An 18,160-nucleotide genomic window follows, 5' to 3' on the forward strand; every position below is an offset into this window, starting at 1 on the left:
TACATATTTGTAAGTCAGAAGAAGCTGAAAAAACGACGAAGACGATCAAGAAGAAAATCTGACAATCGTTGTATTTGCTGTCCTTTGTTCTTTTTTTCCTTTTTTGTGGGGGGAACCATCCCGTGTTATATTTATGGCGATGTTTTGGGAGGCGAGAGTATTTTCTTATTTATTTGTGTGAAAAGACATGCCAGAGGATACTCACTACTACCAAAAGGATACAGGATAAAGCGTTCGCTATATACTCTTGAAACTAAATATTAACTGAATCGATCGTCTTGTCATATGTTTGTGCTTTTCGAAGATTGGGCGTTTACTTGTAATCAGGACGCCAAGTATTTAAACAATCTCCTGATCATTGATTTATTTTTCTCTTTGTTTCTTTTCAGAAGCCGTCCATGCGAGCGATTCTGAGAGAGAAAGAACAGTGTCGCCTTCAGAGGCAATGGAGGAGGAAAAACACAGAACGGAAGTGATTCACAAAACGCCTCTGCGCGTGCCCACCGTGTGCCGGTCACATGACATTGTGTCACCACCACCTCGAGAACGTTCTCCGGAGAGGAGAGAACACCCATCCTCTTCCTCCTCCTCCTCCTCCCCGTCCTCCTCCTTCAGCCCGTCACATCGTCTCCACAGTCAGCATCCACCGCATCATCATCAACGCCATCATTCTCCAGACTTTTCTCTGGCCTCCTCTAGGCGATCACCGGCCTCTCAGGCGGCCCCTTCCACCTTCTCGCCCTCCAAGTCAGTGTTCTCCGCGGCCTCTCTGGCCTCGCCCTCGGGACCTTCTCGCAAATCTGTTGACTTTTCCGCCGTGGCCTTGGCCAGGCCCCACGTGGCGGAACCCGTGTCTCCATCCCAGGAGGCCGTGAAGGAGAACTCCAAGCCCGACCTGTACGAGAAGGAGAACCGGTTCTTGTTGGAGCAGAGGAAGTGCTCCAAGGACCCTCAGAGCCCGCCCAATGTGACTGTAGGGCGCCCTGTGGCCCACCCCTTGTACCCGGTCTCCGTGTGCCACCCCAACGCCCTCTTCCCTGTCTCTTCTGCTGGCGTGGCCTACCCCAGCCTCCCCTCTCTCTTCGTCAACACCACGGCGGCCCTCAGTCAGCTGCATCACGTTTCCGCTGCAGCGGCAGCAGCGGCGGCGGCGCAGGCTCAGCAACAGCAACACCACCCTCACCACCCCCACCACCACCACCACCGCTCACCAACCAGCAGCCTCCCTCCCAACTTCCCGGTTCCGCCGGGTCACCACCACCACCCCCATCACGACCTCCTGGGGACCCACTCCCATCTCTCCCTCCCACCACACCTGGCTTTCCTGAGAGCGGGCGCGGCAGGGCATCCCGCGCACGGACCTCTGTTCGCGTCCAGGCTGCCCCACGCGGCTCACGGGAGGTACCACCCTTACGCTCTGGCGCCGGTCACCCCCGAGGCTCACGTGCCTTCCTCTCTGGGCCTCCTGCCTGGGAGTCCTCGCACAGCTAGTCCTCCTGGCTCCGTGGCGTCTTCAGCGTCTTCGGCTGGGTCCCCGAACAGGCATCGGGCACTGTCGCCCACGGTCGGGGTGATCAAGCCTATCCCCACCCGCGGGGGTGAGCAGCATGGGCAGCCTAAGTTATCTCCCCCTTCCCCCGCCATGTCCTCGTCTTCGGACGGCAAGGTGGCAGCGTGACTGAAAATGCATTTCTGACCCCTCCCCCCCCCCCCCCTCCCCTTCATCCCCATCTCTCCGTCTCCTCTCTGGGACTAATGGGTCTCTGTGCAACGTGTGTGAAATGTATCGTCGTTGATTGTGTTGGTTGTGCAACTCGGGCAAAAACAGACTATTAATGACAACATGCACTCATTGATTTGTACACTTGCATGCCTCTTGAAGATTCTTGATATCAAATGATCCGAAGCAGTTTTATTTGTTTTCCTGTGCGCTGTTGACACGGACAATGTGGCGAAAATCGTTTACACGTTCATTCAGGAATGGAATTTTAGCTGGCACCTAATTGGCAGGAATATTTGTCAAGCACGAAGATGTGTTGTTGTTCTGTTTAGGGTGTTCTGTTCACTTGGACGAGTAAACAAATGTCCACACTCATCCGCACATTTGTCGCATTCTTCACAAGTACATTTCCAAGTGAATCAACGGTTTGGCATTTGTGCTTTGATTGAACACTTTGTCACACGTTTGACGTCGCCTTTTTTCAGCACGTGCAGTATTAACTTGGACATCAATCATCTGGACGCAAATTTGCCATTTTTTTGTTACATTCACCATGTTTTTCTGAAGAAGTAAACACCGATAGCATACCCCCCTCCCCCCTCCCGACTATTTTAGATTATAAGTAAATTCCCGCTTCTCTTTCCTGTTTGGTTGGAGACAGGGCAAAATCTTGGTCCTTTTTTTGGTGTTATGCTCTGAAATAATACAGAGACTTTGGCTGTGTTTTATACCTACAGCAGGCAACCATGGCGTAAGTTGGGTGTGCTTGTCTTTTATTCACAAGGCAATTTAGACGTTTGGTTCGAGTTCAAAACTCTGTGACAAGAAATGTTTGGTGCCATTGAACACTGATGAACGGTTGACAGTGACTTCATCTTTAGTCAAACTCTTTGAGCGATTGGACTCAGCAGATGTTGGAATTGGGACGTTGTGTAAACGGATCTCAAGACATTTTTTCAAACAGCGTGTATGGACGGTAATGACTGATTCGCACTGACCACTGCAATGTTGATCAAGCAATGCTTTCTGCATTCATGAATTCTGATCAAACAACGCTTCTGCATTCTTCACTACTTATCAAACAATGTTTCTGCATCCTTCAGTTGCTTACGTATAAGGAAGCCCCAGAATCACATTTAAAATCTGAGATATAAACTACCAAGACATTTCGTAATGATGAAGTAAGTTAATAATGACTCGATGTTTATCGTACTGAGATAAATAATTATAAGTATCGTGTTTGTGTATATGTATATTACGAATTGTATTTTGCCATGGAAGAGGGTGACTATGTGCGTCCGACTATTTTATGTCAGCCTTCTACTGTGTTTAAAATATTACGTGGCATATCGCTATTTAAGAAAGGAAATGAATTGTTGTTGTTGATGTTGTTAATATTTGCGGGTACTTTTACCATCCAAAACGTGTTTGATAAATTCTTTGGATATAAATTCCTATCCGCACACAACTCATATCTGTCGTTGGCTTCTCTTTTGGTCGGCTTGCTTGTTTGAGTGTGCGTGTGCTCTTTGTGCTCGTTTGTGTCTTGTACGCCGTGGTGTTTTTTTGGTTTTTTTTTTCGGGGGGGGGGGGGGGGGGTTGCATTCCTGCGCACAACTGCAGGGTAAATTATGTTACAAAGGGTTATAGATTGTATTCCACTATATTGAACGGTCAAGGCAAAAAACGCTTATTCAGTAATTTCACGTGCAAAATTGGCGAGTTGCTGAAATCCATTGTTTTTGTTTAAATATTTTCTGTCAGTCTCATTTAATCGTAAATAGTAACACGTGCTTTATTACGTGTATACTCGTTTACAGCGTTATAGTGCTGAAAAATAAGCCAAGTGCAGAAAAATACAGCCAGTGCACTTGAAAAACAAACAAAACAAGTTCGTGGTTGATATTCATTTGTTTAAACGGACGATACGTGTATATAAATTAAAGAAGTATTTGTTTTCATATTTTTGCCAAAACCTCAAAAATTAAAACAACTGTTGATGTCCTAACTACAGCTATTATGCAATGTTCTTGTCTCCAAAAGCGTAACGCTCTTCTACCCAATTTAATTGTCATTTATCGCAACCGCATGCGTCGCGCTCGCACAGTGTGCCTCAACAATTTCTCAAAAATGTGATGTTTTTACCTTTGAAGTGACATATCTGGCTTTTTATATAAGCTGGGACAGAATTACGTGCTGGATATTTAAACACACCTTCCTTGTCTTTGGGGATGGGGGGGGGGGGGGGGGGGTGGGAGGCGTTAGTTCAGTTACAAGATCAACTTGACTTGTGATCCGCGGGTCACATGTTGGAATCTGGGCCGAGACGGACACAGGTCAACTTTATGTGCAGACTCAGAGACGGTATCCATGTCCCACCCCGTGTCACCACTGTGGCACGTGAAACTGAGACCTCGGTCAGTCTGCCAAGTGGTCTTTGAAAATAGTGTGTCTTATTTGTGTACTCTTGTCTTCGTGATGTGGTGTGGTTCAGCTATCTTTGTGTGATGATGAGTGATTCATGTAGTGTGCTGTGATGTGACGTGACGTGACGTAATGTGCGGTGTGGTTATATTTTAGTGTCGTGTGGTGTGTTGCAGACAGTGTGCTTGTGATTGTGCGTGTGTGCGCTGTATGCTTGCGTGCGTGAGTGTTTGTGTGTATGTGTGTGTGTATGTGTGCGCGCGTGTGTCTGTGTGTGTGTGTGTGTGTGTGTGTGTGCGCGCGTGTGTCTGTGTGTGTGTGTGTGTGTGTGTGAAATACTGCTTTGCACTGTCAGTATCGTCTAAAACATTACACACACGCTTGGATACCTTCTTTTTCTGATGTATAATGAACACATACACACGTACACACACACACACACACACACACACACACACACACACACACACATACACACACCGACACACACACACACACACACAAAACACACACACACACACACACACACACACACACACACACACACACACACACACACACACACACAATTAGTGACGTCCGTGATCCAACAAGTTGCCCAAAACCCGCGCCGTACGGTATGTATAATATATTTTGTGTGATAAGATTCCTCTCATGTATAACATATCTGCTGTATTGATACAGTTAATTTTTCGTTTATATGATTGTTTGCAATGGTCGTCAAATGAAGCTTGCACAGTGTCAACTATTTTCCCACCAAAAATTAAACGTGCAGATTATTCGTATATATATATTATATAAATATCTTCTAAATTTCAATCAAACTTCAGATTGCAATGCGTTACCACTCAAAGACCAGAAACACTTTTTTTTTTTAGGATGTGTACGGATGTTACGTTAATTCTCACAGTGCAAAATACCGTTTTTGCTGTTTACACATCCGTCTCATTTTGTTCGTTTAGAGTCTACATTGCTATATCTTGTTGAGATCATTCCTGACGACTCACTGTTAATTGCATGTGTGCAGTATGTTTTATCGTAAACATGTTTGACGACCTCTGTGATGTATATATATATACAATTGTCGTTTTTAATTTACGGACACGATTGCGGATTTTTGTTTTTATTCTGTTCAATTTGGCGTTGCTGAAATTGTCTGCAACAACAACAACAAATAATAAAAACAATACCCCAAAAAATATGAAAATGGCATGACGACACGTATAACCCCAATGATATGTTTAAATTGTGTTAGTCGAAATCCGCACTTTCGTAACGACGGTCAGGCACTGTACTGATGAACTAACTCCATGTTAAGATATTCTTTTCCCCCCCATCCTTATACACATTATTTCAACAGTGTAGGCAACTATGTTTTCTTCAAACTAAAATTGTTTATCGCCTCAACAGTACACACACATACGCAGCCTATTTACATGTATCTTGTTAAGTTTTAAGTTACCGGGTTTTTTGTGGTGTTTTTTGTTTGCAATTGGTTGATGCACTTGATGTCATTGTCTGTTATTCATCTGTCCTTGTTTTGTTTTCCTTTTTTCTCTCTCTCTCTCTCCGTCTCTCTCTCTCTCTCTCTCTCTCTCTCTCTCTCTCTCTCTCTCTCTCTCTCTCTCTCTCCGTCTCTCTTTTTTTGCTTGTTTTGCCATATTCTCGGTGAGTTTTTGTTTTTACTCTTGATCCCAAAAGACTAACTTTGAAAAGTTATGTGCATATGACCAGACAAAATATAGTAGTGTCCTATAGGCATGTATGTTTAGCCTTTTAAGGACATGATCTGGGTTATATGTCACACACACACACACACACACAAAAGTGTGCAAATGTTGCACTGAGGCAATAAAGGAGGCGGGGAGCAACGGAGGAGGAGGGGGGGTGGAGGTAGAGGTGGAGGGGAGGGTTCGGAAGCTGAATGAAAAGAATAACTTACTTGCCATCCCCTCCCTCCAAAAACAATAACATGTTTTTTTTGTTTTTTGTTTTGTTTGTTACACATAGAAACAATCTCTGTTTTTACCAATATTTGTTTAATTAGTTGTGTCACCTCATTTTGGTATGGTACCAACTTTCTTTTGTTTTTGTTGGTATGTGTTTGTTAAACCCCTATAACAATCCAACATCTGATTTTCTGTTTCTCGGGAGGGAAAAAAAATAGAAGGGGCAATTCCCATTCACGGAAAATGTCAAATGAAGTATCATTTTGAGTTTGTTCTTATCTTACAGATGAGGCCAAATAAAAATATGTTGGCTTAGGGTAACTTGACCAAAAAAGATAGTTTCGGTAGGTCGGCTTTAAAAAAAAAATCATTTTTGTTTATATTTGGTCGATTTTAATGGAGATTACTTCCCTTAATCTCGGTATGGTTCGCAAAATGTGTCAACATGTTTATGTTGTTGTTAGAAATGAAAAGTTTTAGGGTCGGCGGAAAAAAATAGGGTCGATCGGGTTACCCTAAACCAACATATATTTGTATTTGGTCTAAGAAAAGTAAGTACACAAGCGAAATCGGGAAAGCTATGTAAGCGAACAAGTTATACAAATTAGCATGCATACAATATTCATTTTAGGAGGTATTATTATAACTTCAAATTTCCTTCAAAAACACAAACAGAGAAGTACATTGATGGATAGTACAACATCAATAGTATAGGACAAATGAATAAATACAGAAATAAAGAAATACATTTATTAATTAATAGATATACATATATATATAAATACATAATTATATAAATAAATAAATAAATAGACGACGAGATACGTGCATGACTAGATAAACAGATCAGTCGATCAACAACAACAAATTCATCAGTAACTAAATAGATAAATAGATAGGCATATCAATTAAACTTGGGTTTTTTAAATAAAGAAGCATACTGAGATAAAGAGAGAACAAATGATTTTCTTCAAACGTAATTATACCCAAACAAAATATATTCTTTCTACAGTAAAATACATTATAAGAATTGAACAGAACAACACTTTATTTTAAAACAGCTCGCTTTTAAAATAAGATAACTTAATGAATTTGTTCTTTCTTTCTTTCTTTCTTTCTTTCTTTCTTTCTTTCTTTCTTTCTTTCTTTTTCTCTTTCTTTCTTTCTTTCTTTGTTTGTTCATTTTTTCTCTCGTTCTTTTTTATTTTTTTTTCAGTGTGTGTTGTCACTTTTGAAGCACAGTCAGAAAATGCGTCGTGTTTAATGACGTCAGCGTACACATTGTTTTGCCCTCTGAAAATCTCGTGACTCGGATACAGATCACGTTTTCACGAGGTTTCGCCTAGAAATCTGGTAAGACAACACCATAATCGATTCTGAGTATATTGTTTTTCAACATTGAGCTTGGTAAAGAACTTAAATAGTTGCAGGAGAAAACAGCATTCTGTAAACAAAAGCATGACTTTTACTTTGTTTTCTTTATTTCTTTTCCTTTTTTTTTAAACAAAGAACTGTTTTCTGTTCGCCTTTGTTCTTGTTCTTCTTGCTTGGGTAGCTCTTGCTCTTTCTGTTATTGCTGTCTCTCTCACCCCCCTCCCCTCTCCCTGCTTGCTCAACTGAAGGTTTGCTTTCGTCTACAATTATTCACGGGTTCTGGTGATTATCTGAATTGTATCATGTTCCTAGAAATATAACAACGTTTAGGGAGAAAACACAAAAGAGACCAGTGTTTCGATATTTTTTTGTTTCTTCTTCTAAATAGTTCGTGAACTTTTATTAGCTGACTTCTTTCATGAGACTTGAAAATGTGCACAATTCAGAAAGGTAGGAGCTCCCAATAGAAAAGGCGTGTACATTATTTAGAGAATGTGTTATTCTTTAACATTAACATGTTGCGCCACGTTATTAGGGCCTACGTAGCACATGCATGGGTGACACATCTCTCTATTTAGGTGTGGTTATTCTTTAAGGTATGATCAGTTTAGCGCCGTAAAATGCTGATGATAATGATAAAACGATGGCGCCACAGAAGTCACACCCGGTTTTTAATTTGTAAATGTTTTGTTTTTTCAACTTTTGTTTCAACTTTCTACTGAAATTAAATCTACAAGTAGGAGGAGGAGGAAGAGGAGGAAGAGGAGGAGGAGGAGGAGGAGGAGGAGGAGGAGGAGGAGGAGGAGGAGGAGAAGGAGGAGGAGGAGAAAGAGGATGAAGAAAAATAAATGTCACGAAGAGAACGACCTATATTGACTGATAAAACAAGCAAAACAGACGAAGGAAGGTGTTTTTTCTAACTCATCACAATAATTTGTTTTGCCTGTATGACTGTGTAGTAGTAGCAGGAGCAGTATGGTAATAGTAGTAGTAGTAGTAGTAGTAGTAGTAGTAGTAGTAGCAGAAGCAGTAGTAGTAGTAGTAGTAGTAGTAGTAGTAGTAGTAGTAGTAGTAGTAGTAGTAGTAGTAGTAGTAGTAGTAGTAGTAATGTAATCAGTCGCAGTAGTTTCAATTATCTTGTTTTTTTCAATTTATTTCATTCTTTTCTATTTGGTTTCACTCTAATTTGTTTGATTTCTTGAATTAAATTCTATAAATGTATTTTCCTGTTATTGTATTTGTAATTTCTCTTTTCTCTTTCATTTTACAGTACTTTGCTTAATTTGGTTGTTTTAGATCAGATACATCTTATTTGATTCTGTTCTACGTTTCACTTTATGTTCAATATCATCTGGTTTTTATTTTTTTTATTTTTGTTCTCTTTTCTTATTTTTTTTTTTCTCTTTTTTTTTTTTTTTTGGGGGGGGGGGGGGGGACCTCAGTTGCATGCAAGGCTGCTTCAACCCATCTGTTTTGCTTCTTTTGTCTTTTTTTTCCCCCTTTCTTTTTGGGCGGTGAGCATATCCTTCTTCATTGGTCTTTTTTTTTCAATGAAATTTTAATTTTGTTTTCTTTTACATTACATGTTACATTTCCATCAAATTACTTTTTAATTCAACAACAATCTAACTAAGGAAAATGGGGATAAACCTTTCGTAGCGCAAGTTCTTGTTGAAATACAATTTCCAATGGAATATGCGATTTAGTTTTCTTAACTTTGCTAATGCACATTTTTGCTATCAATAAAGCATGGTTAATTAACGCTGATTCCTGACATGTTTCGATTCCGAATAATACATCTGTAATAGACAATAAGAAAGCCCGACCTGTTCAACATTTTTTCAATATAAGTCCAAAACCTTCTCATTCGGGGACACTCATAGAAAAAGTGTTCCATGACATCCAAAATATGTGGGCACTCGTTACAATTGTTTGTTTGACTTACTTTCATTTTATGTAATAAAATATTGGTGGGATATAAATTGTGACAAATTTTCCTTTGCAACACACGCAGGCGCACTTCTTTTGTCACCTGTCGTGGCAACAACCACGTCTGTTCGACAAAAATAAAATCTAGGTTTCTTTTCCAAAAATCGATTGCATGAGATTTTTCAATGCTATAATACCGTTTTTCTTTAAATATAACTTAATTAACTTGGGTTTGCTTTTAAACACATTCAATTCATCATTAATCATATCTACATTAACTATATGTGCTGGGTTGTCTACAATCCAATCAATATCATCTTTATCATGTGTTATTATTAGTTATGTCTAATATGCTGACTGTTCGCAAATAATAACTGACATGTAGAGAAACAAAATATGTCAACATGAGCCTTTCCTTTTCCTGTCTCATCCTCCGGAGCGTACCCTCAGAACAAGATGTTTAGGATTGTTCAAGATGTTCAACTTTTTGAAAGAGTTTAAGATTTGTAACAAGATTTAAAGTACCGACTTTACAAGAATGTGAGTTTTAAGGAAGCATCTACCTTGTTCTGTGATTCGCTTAAAATGTGAATAGTTTTTAGTATGCTGAGTCGGTCTGGCAATAAATAACCCCCTGAGTTCTCGAGACATAAACAACAACAACAACAACAAAAACAAACACACACACAGAACCCACCACCACCAACAACAACAACAACAACAACAACAACAACAACAACAACAACAACAACAACAACAACAACAACAACAACAACAATATACAACAACCTTCTCATCCGTCTTTGAAATTTAGAGAACATATCTGCATACGTTTTCCAGTTTCCCTCATTCGTAGTTAAAACATGGACATGAAATTAAATGCTATGGAATAAAGATTAGGATAATGATGTTCGTAAACACTTTAGACAATGTCGCGCTGATTCTCGTTCTTCCCATATCGAAGTATCGTTTTTAGTTCTTGATTCCGCCAGATGTTATTAAATGTATTCTGCTATAGCAGTCCCTGCATGTTCACTTTTGATATTTGTCCCCCCTTACCCCGCCCCCACCCCGGCCCCCTCTTATTGTTATTATATTGCATGAGTATGTTAGACAATCACTAAACACGATCGTTTGTTTCTGGCTGTACCGGAGCTGCCGTATATACCATCTTCCATGTTTTTCAACACCATGCGCCAATATGATCCTAATGTAACACGCAGGAAAGCAATCATTTTGTTTTTCGACATACATTTTCTGCATAAGAGACATGAATTTGTACAGCAATACGAAAGCAGAATATTACTTTTAAAAAAGAAGGAATGGTCAACACAATGAAATCGAGCTTTCAATGAAAAGAATTACGAATATTCTGAAATTCCAAAAGTATTGCTTTGCACACAAATAGATCTGAACTTCAAAACATAATCCATTGTTTTATTTCCACGCGGGCCACAATCAATGATATCGAATTTACAAGCAATCGTGTGTAGAAGATACCGGAAATTCACAGGACAAATAATGCTATTCTTACATTTTAAAGCAAGTGGTCAATTCTGCAGACATTTTTTTGCAAAAGAGATTTTGATTTTAACAGCGACATGAAATGTATCAATTAACACCAAATAGACTGCTGATGTTAAAAACAAAAGTGATCTTTCATCGCCATGACAAAGACAGCACAAAATAATGTCAAATGTTTGCCTGGAAAGGCTTCTTCTGGACAAATATCAAAGAAAAGAAAAGCAAAACAAAAATACATGCAGGAAAATTAAAGCTAATTCAAAATGAAGTGTTTTGAGATGTGCATGTAACCCATGTTTATAGTACGTGTCCTCATTCTTTTCTTTACGGTTTTTAATTATAACATGAATCATACAAGGTGGTTTAAATTTGAACTGATATATAATTAGTGATAGAAAGATAGGGTGAAGGAACGCTTATCTTCTGAAACCAATATAATAAATCAAATCCGTGATAGTTTTGCTTAGTTTCTTCTAATAATAATACGAGAATTTACAAATTACACTCACACATTTTAAACGATGGCACGTTTACTGATTGTTCTGCTTTATCTATACGTTCGTGAAATATCATTTGGATAATACTGTCTTGTTGTTGTTACTGTTTGTCCACTTTTTTTTTTCGGGCGTTTATTACATCTGTGCACTTTATTTGGTTTGTCACATTTTCTGTATACTGCTTTCTCAGTAGAACAAAAACAATTTGACGCGGTTTATTGCGCGTTCTCTGTATCTGTGCATATCATTTGCATGATCTGTGCACAGCATTTTGAAGATCACATTTTTGTGTGTTTAGTCATATCTCTGTGCGTGTCATTTGGTTTATTTTATTCCCTGCAGTCTTGTATGACGAACGCATTGACATATATCTGTTTGCCCCTTTTGTTTATAATGTGCCAATCATTTGGATTAAGATATGTTCTACTGATTTGTTGGCTTGCGCGAAAGACATAATTATAGGCACATCTATTTTCGTGCCTTCAATTATGCTATATAAAGTTGTAATATATACTATTTTGAACTGTTTGTTATTCCATGTATGATGAAAATATTGTCACATTTGTGTATCTTATCTTATGTAATAATGTATTCTTTTCATTTTGCGTGTCTGCATGTACATAATTATAACGCGCATTTTTATTTTACGTATATATTTTATTAGTGCGACGAACAGATTGACACACCTTTTTTTCTGTTCGTTCTAATTTATTTCTGCATACTATTTGCATGTCATTATATATGTGCGATCAGAGAGTTATTGTAATGGCAGTAGTGGCGCTACACTTCTAAGCTGACTCAAGTTTTAAGTATTCATATATGTTTTTAAATGAAATCAAGAAAACTCTATTTTATGTGGCAGTTTTATTTTTGTCTGCATTGTTTTGAGGTTAAATTCGTGGCCCAACATTAAATCGTTTGGCAGTGATTTTTTTTCCGTTTGATAGTTTAATTGAAATCAAGAAAATGTTGGCAGAGAAATCAAGAAAACTCTATTTTATGTGGCACTTTTATTTTTGTCTGTCCTTTGTTTTGAGGTTAATTCGCGGCCTAGCATTAATCCGTTTGGCTGTGATTGTTTCACTTTGATATTTTTATTGAGTGCAATAGACGTACTGGAGCAATGCTTTCTTCTTGTTTATTGACGTGGTAGCTTCGTGGATCAGATTTTTAGGAATATACTATCAGCTGCATGTTTTGAAATGTGTTGATCATTATTTCAATGGGACGAGAAAAAAAAACTCAACTCAACTCAACTCAACTCAAATTTATTAATCCATATGGAAATTATGTTGTAACAATACTCATTTCCAATCAAAAGAATAAGAATAAGAATGCATACTAAACAAAATGATCACAGTCTCACTAACGCAAACAGTCATCCGTCAAGTCAAGTCTGCCAAGTATCATTCCCGTTCGTTTTGATGATACGTTGAGGTACCGCTTAGTTGCTTGTTTGAAGGAACACTCCTTCTCATGAAACATTGAGGTACCGCTTAGTTGCTTGTTTGAAGGAACACTCCTTCTCATGAAACATTGAGGTACCGCTTAGTTGCTTGTTTGAAGGAACACTCCTTCTCATGAAACATTGAGGTACCGCTTAGTTGCTTGTTTGAAGGAACACTCCTTCTCATGAAACACTGAAGTACCGCTTAGTTGCTTGTTTGAAGGAACACTCCTTCTCATGAAAACAGTTCGGCTCACCGTCTCAGATCTGGCTATGTTTTTACTGACCATCCCTCGGGGCGGGGATGTAGCTCAGTCGGTAGCGCGCTGGATTTGTATCCAGTTGGCCGCTGTCAGCGTGAGTTTGTCCCCACGTTCGGCGAGAGATTTATTTCTCAGAGTCAACTTTGTGTGCAGACTCTCTTCGGTGTCCGAACACCCCCGTGTGTACACGCAAGCACAAGACCAAGTGCGCACGAAAAAGATCCTGTAATCCATGTCAGAGTTCGGTGGGTTATAGAAACACGAAAATACCCAGCATGCTTCCTCCGAAAGCGGCGTATGGCTGCCTAAATGGCGGGGTAAAAACAGTCATACACGTAAAAGCCGTGGGAGTTTCAGCCCATGAACGAACAAACAAACTGACCATCCCTCGATTTGGACTTTCACCAAAAATCAACACCCTGAATGCTTGCTGTGGTGAGTTAGATTTTTTTTAAATAATTGAAAAACGCGGCAACTTGTGGCTTTCAGGAAGTAAATTCATCAAGAAGTCCCCACTATGTACAGAGCCCTGGCTAACCATCCCTCGATTTGAACTTTTACCAAAAATCAACACCCTGAATGCTTGCTGTGGTGAGTTAGATTTTTTTTAAATAATTGAAAAACGCGGCAACTTGTGGCTTTTACGAAGAAACTTCATCAAGAAGTCCCCACTATATGTACAGAGAGCACCCTGGCTAACCATCCCTCGACTTGGACTCTTACCAATAATCAACACTCATACTGCTTGCTGTGGTGAGTGAGATTTATTTGAAATAATTGAAAAAGCAATGTGTGGCTTTTACGAAGTAAATTCATCAAGAAGTCACCACTATATGTAAAGAGCGCACCCTGGCTAACCATCCCTCTACTTGGACTCTTACCAATAATCAACACTCATACTGCTTGCTGTGGTGAGTGAGATTTATTTGAAATAATTGAAAAAGCAATGTGTGGCTTTTACGAAGTAAATTCATCAAGAAGTCACCACTATATGTAAAGAGCGCACCCTGGCTAACCATCCCTCGACTTGGACTCTTACCAATAATCAACACTCATACTGCTTGCTGTGGTGAGTGAGATTCATTTGAAATAATTGAAAAAGCAACTTGTGGCTTTTACGAAGTAAATTCATCAAGAAGTCACCACTATATGTACAGAGCGCACCCTGGCTGTTAACTGTTGTTATGTGACTGGGGAGTGATAGCGTTGTCCCAATTAAAAACATGTCCAGATCTGAGCTGAACTGTTTTCACGAGAAGGAGTATGCCATTAATTTACTTGCCCACTTCAGTGCATAATTGTATTCGTATTTGTTCTTCCGGATTTGCCTCAGCCACAAGCCATACATTGCCACAACTGACATGGTTCTGTTTGATAAATGGTGTGTGTATGTGGTTTTTTTGTGTGTGTGTGGTTTATTTTCTGAATCAGGCGACCGCATATCCAAGGACACACGTTGATATTGGTAAGTACAATACTTGCATGAGACACGCATGTTTGATGACAAGCAACAGATAAGCTGCAAGCTATTATTGTATGCTTATCAGTAACTGATTGGTAAGATATCGTTTAATATGCATATTTTCAGGGTTTGCAACATATAAGCTGCAATAATAGTATGCTTATCACTTATTGGTATACATGATATCGTTTAATGTGCATTTTTAATTTCAGGGTTTCTTTCGAACGACCGTAGTTTGTGTAAATACAATTTATCCTACATACGTGAGAGAGACACCCGTGAGATAATAATCGTTCAAATCACACGTGTGTATATCATGTAAATGAGGTCATGTCAAACAAGTCTGACAGGGACCTGTTTTTCCACTGCTTATGATGCCCAAGTCACCGAAACAAACGTCATTATAGAAACAAAAATTGCGCTCGCTAATTACCCTCGATAAATCTTTAGAACTAACACGTCACGCCACACTTTCAGAGTGACGTTTCTTTGCTTTGACGTAATAGATTGCACGAGGCTTTAGAAGAGATCGAGGTTCCAAAACAAGCGTCTTCAATTTAGCTGCCTCGACTGCAGGACATTTTCAGTAAAATACACGTAAGTACAGTATGTAGGATAAACAGAATACTACATGGCTTGCTGTTTCGTACCAGATTTACACGATTATTTTTTTAATTATTGAACTGCGAGCGAAAGCGAGCTGTTCACTATTTGAAAAAGCAACGGACCAACCAGTCCTAGCACTAACCCCATAATGCCAGACGCCAGGCGGAGCAGCCACTAGATTGCCAATTTTAAAGTTTTAGGTATGACCCGGCCGGGGTTCGAACCCACGACCTCCCGATCACGGGGCGGACGCCTTACCACTAGGCCAACCGTGCCGGTTATGTTCAAGATTGTACATGGGATAAGAGCATTGTTCCCCCTAGATACACGCCCAAAAGCCAAAACGTGGCTGAATCCTGAGCAATGTGGACATTGTTTGTTTTGATTATATCGCAGATTGACAATTCAAGGCACACTGCTTCCCTTGTAAACGATTCGGTTCACCATCTCAGATCTGTCCAGGTTTTTTGTTTTACGTGAGATAAGGTCATTCCACCACTTGAAAAGAGAGAATGCATTAATATGTCCTACAGGATAAATATTTAGCCTCTTAAGGACAAGATTCGGTTCACCATCTCAGTGCTGTCCACGTTTTTACATGAGATAAGGTCATTCCACCACTTGAAAAGATAGAATGCTTTAATATGTCCTACAGGATAAATATTTAGCCTCTTAAGGACAAGATTCGGTTCACCATCTCAGTGCTGTCCAAGTTTTTACATGAGATAAGGTCATTCCACCACTTGGAAAGAGAGAATGATTTAATATGTCCTACAGGATAAATATTTCGTCTCAAGAAATTCGGTTCACCATCTCAGTGCTGTCCGTCCATGTTTTTACATGAGATAAGGTAATTCCACCACTTGGAAAGATAGAATGCTTTACTATGTCCTACAGGCTAAATATTTAATCTCTTTAAGGACAAGATATGGGTAATATGTTTCGAGTTTTACGCCCTCACGGCTTTTGACGAGATACACACGAAATGACCACGTGTTGAAATATCTCATCGATGAGGTTGTGTTCGGGGTGTAGCTGAATACGGTGTCCAAATTTGAAAAAGATCCACCGAGAACTTTGGCCGTGCATCGCGAACAGACAGACAGACAGACAGACAGACAGACACTAGTCGTATATATATATAGATGTTTGCACATTTTGTTTGTTTCTCGTTTGTTTTGGTTTAAAAAGTACTTGTCGAAGTCTCGTCGCACGAAATGACCAATATCTTTATTTTAGAAATTAAATCATTAAACAAAAATCCCCTGCCGTACACAAAACTGTTAACTTGTTTGTATGTGTACAAGTGGTGGTATAGCCTTTGCTCACGTGAAAGCCTTGACAGATCTGAGATTGGTGAGATAAATCGTTTACACAGGAAGGAGTAAATCCTTACAGATTTTAGTTACAAAGTTAATTCAGCAACTGATACCAACTGGGCACGAGAAGCATGCGGGCTGTAGATGGTGGGCAACTATCCAAGTTCAAGGATGCTCTTATTCCACATACAAACACATGAGGCCGGTCCTCATCTGATTTTAAGAGATGGAACGATAGCAGTCGTCCAACTATAGTGCCTCTCAACTATTCATTGTGACGTAGTTATTGATTTATTTGATGAAGGGAGATGTTCATGTTTTAGATGTTCCATGTTTAAGCCAATCAATGTTGTTGTTGTTGGTTACATAATAATGCTGTTTGTGATCCAAGGCGGAAAAAAGATTTTAGAGAAAGGGAGGAGAATAATGCCTAATGGTTTATTTTGATTCCATATAATATATCTCGCTCTCTCTGTCTTTTTTTTAATTGTATTTATTTGTTGCGTTCAAAGAGTGACAGGTTAAGGTTTTAAGTATTGTAAAGATTACAATAAATGACGGAGGCGACATAATTTATTTGTTGTGTACAGTCGCCGTTTTCAATGTTTTGAAATATCTTTTTGCCGTTAAGCGCCGTTGTGTAACTAAAATCCAAAGATTTCGTTTGATCCTACGCTCAGGGCGTATTTGTTATTTTGTGCCTAATGCCTAATGCCCAATGCCTAACGATTGGTTTTGGGTGATGTAAGTAGTGTTCTCTAATTCAAAATATCATTGGACTAACATAAAACTACCATGGGGGGATGGAAGAAGTAGGGGGGGGGGCGAGAAAGGAGGGCATGGAGGGTGGGAGAGGTGGGTAGAGAGAAAGTAAGGGTGGGGTGGGGCTGGAGAAGTGGGGAGGGATTCTTAGTGTTGTTTTACGTTTGTTTCGTAATTTTATAAAGCAAAAGTTGGTGTTGTTGATTTTTTAGACGTTGTGGTGATGATAAGGTCTGCCGATATTGAGAAATGATAAGGTTTTAAAATCCACTTATGATTTATGAAGTTAATGGCATTTGATAATGTCCTAATATCTAAGGTGCTTTCTATGCAAAGACAATAGACACCAATTAAATGCAACTTCATCACAGTTTTATTGATATAGTTCATTTAACTTTAACATCATTTATTTTCTTTATTTTATCTTAGTTTGCAACATGTTTCCCCATTACGTCTATTCTTGACAACGATTTTGTAAATCTGCCTCTAGGCAATTTTTCTTTATGTCAAGTTTTCAAGAAGATACCTAGGAAAACGTGCACTTTTACAAGAAATACTGATCAAGCACATTTGCCCCCAACCATGCACCAAACAAAAACAAATAAAAGATAATACAGTATTGTATGCGAATTTTGTTTAAATATTGTCACACTTTGCGTGTGTTTTTCCCCTCAGTAAATGCGTGCTTAAACTGTTTTGTAATTCTAAACAAATATATATATACCTCTGAAACTGAAGCGCCACTCTTATTTGTGTTGACAGGCAACAATATTATATAACTACAATCGAACCTGTATATAACGACGAACTAGTAATTAAGGGACCAACTAAGCATAGTCCTTAGGTGCTGTTCACATGGCAGACTTTCAAACAACTTGTGACCA

At 39.3% G+C, this 18,160-nt stretch overlaps 1 protein-coding gene across 2 annotated transcripts in view; it reads left to right on the forward strand.

Moving 5' to 3' along the window:
• Positions 1–3,185, forward strand: part of LOC138975846 (T-box transcription factor TBX2-A-like) — a 40,053-nt gene extending 36,868 nt beyond the window's left edge. For both annotated transcript variants that reach the window (XM_070348609.1, XM_070348610.1), the window contains exon 6: positions 390–3,185. In XM_070348609.1, coding sequence (XP_070204710.1) covers positions 390–1,678 — 1,289 coding nt within the window. In that variant the 3' untranslated portion in view covers positions 1,679–3,185. The remainder of the gene's footprint in view (positions 1–389) is intronic.
• Positions 3,186–18,160: the final 14,975 nt, after the last annotated feature.

Source organism: Littorina saxatilis, linkage group LG9, assembly GCF_037325665.1.
Source record: "Littorina saxatilis isolate snail1 linkage group LG9, US_GU_Lsax_2.0, whole genome shotgun sequence".
Lineage (NCBI taxonomy): Eukaryota > Metazoa > Mollusca > Gastropoda > Littorinimorpha > Littorinidae > Littorina > Littorina saxatilis.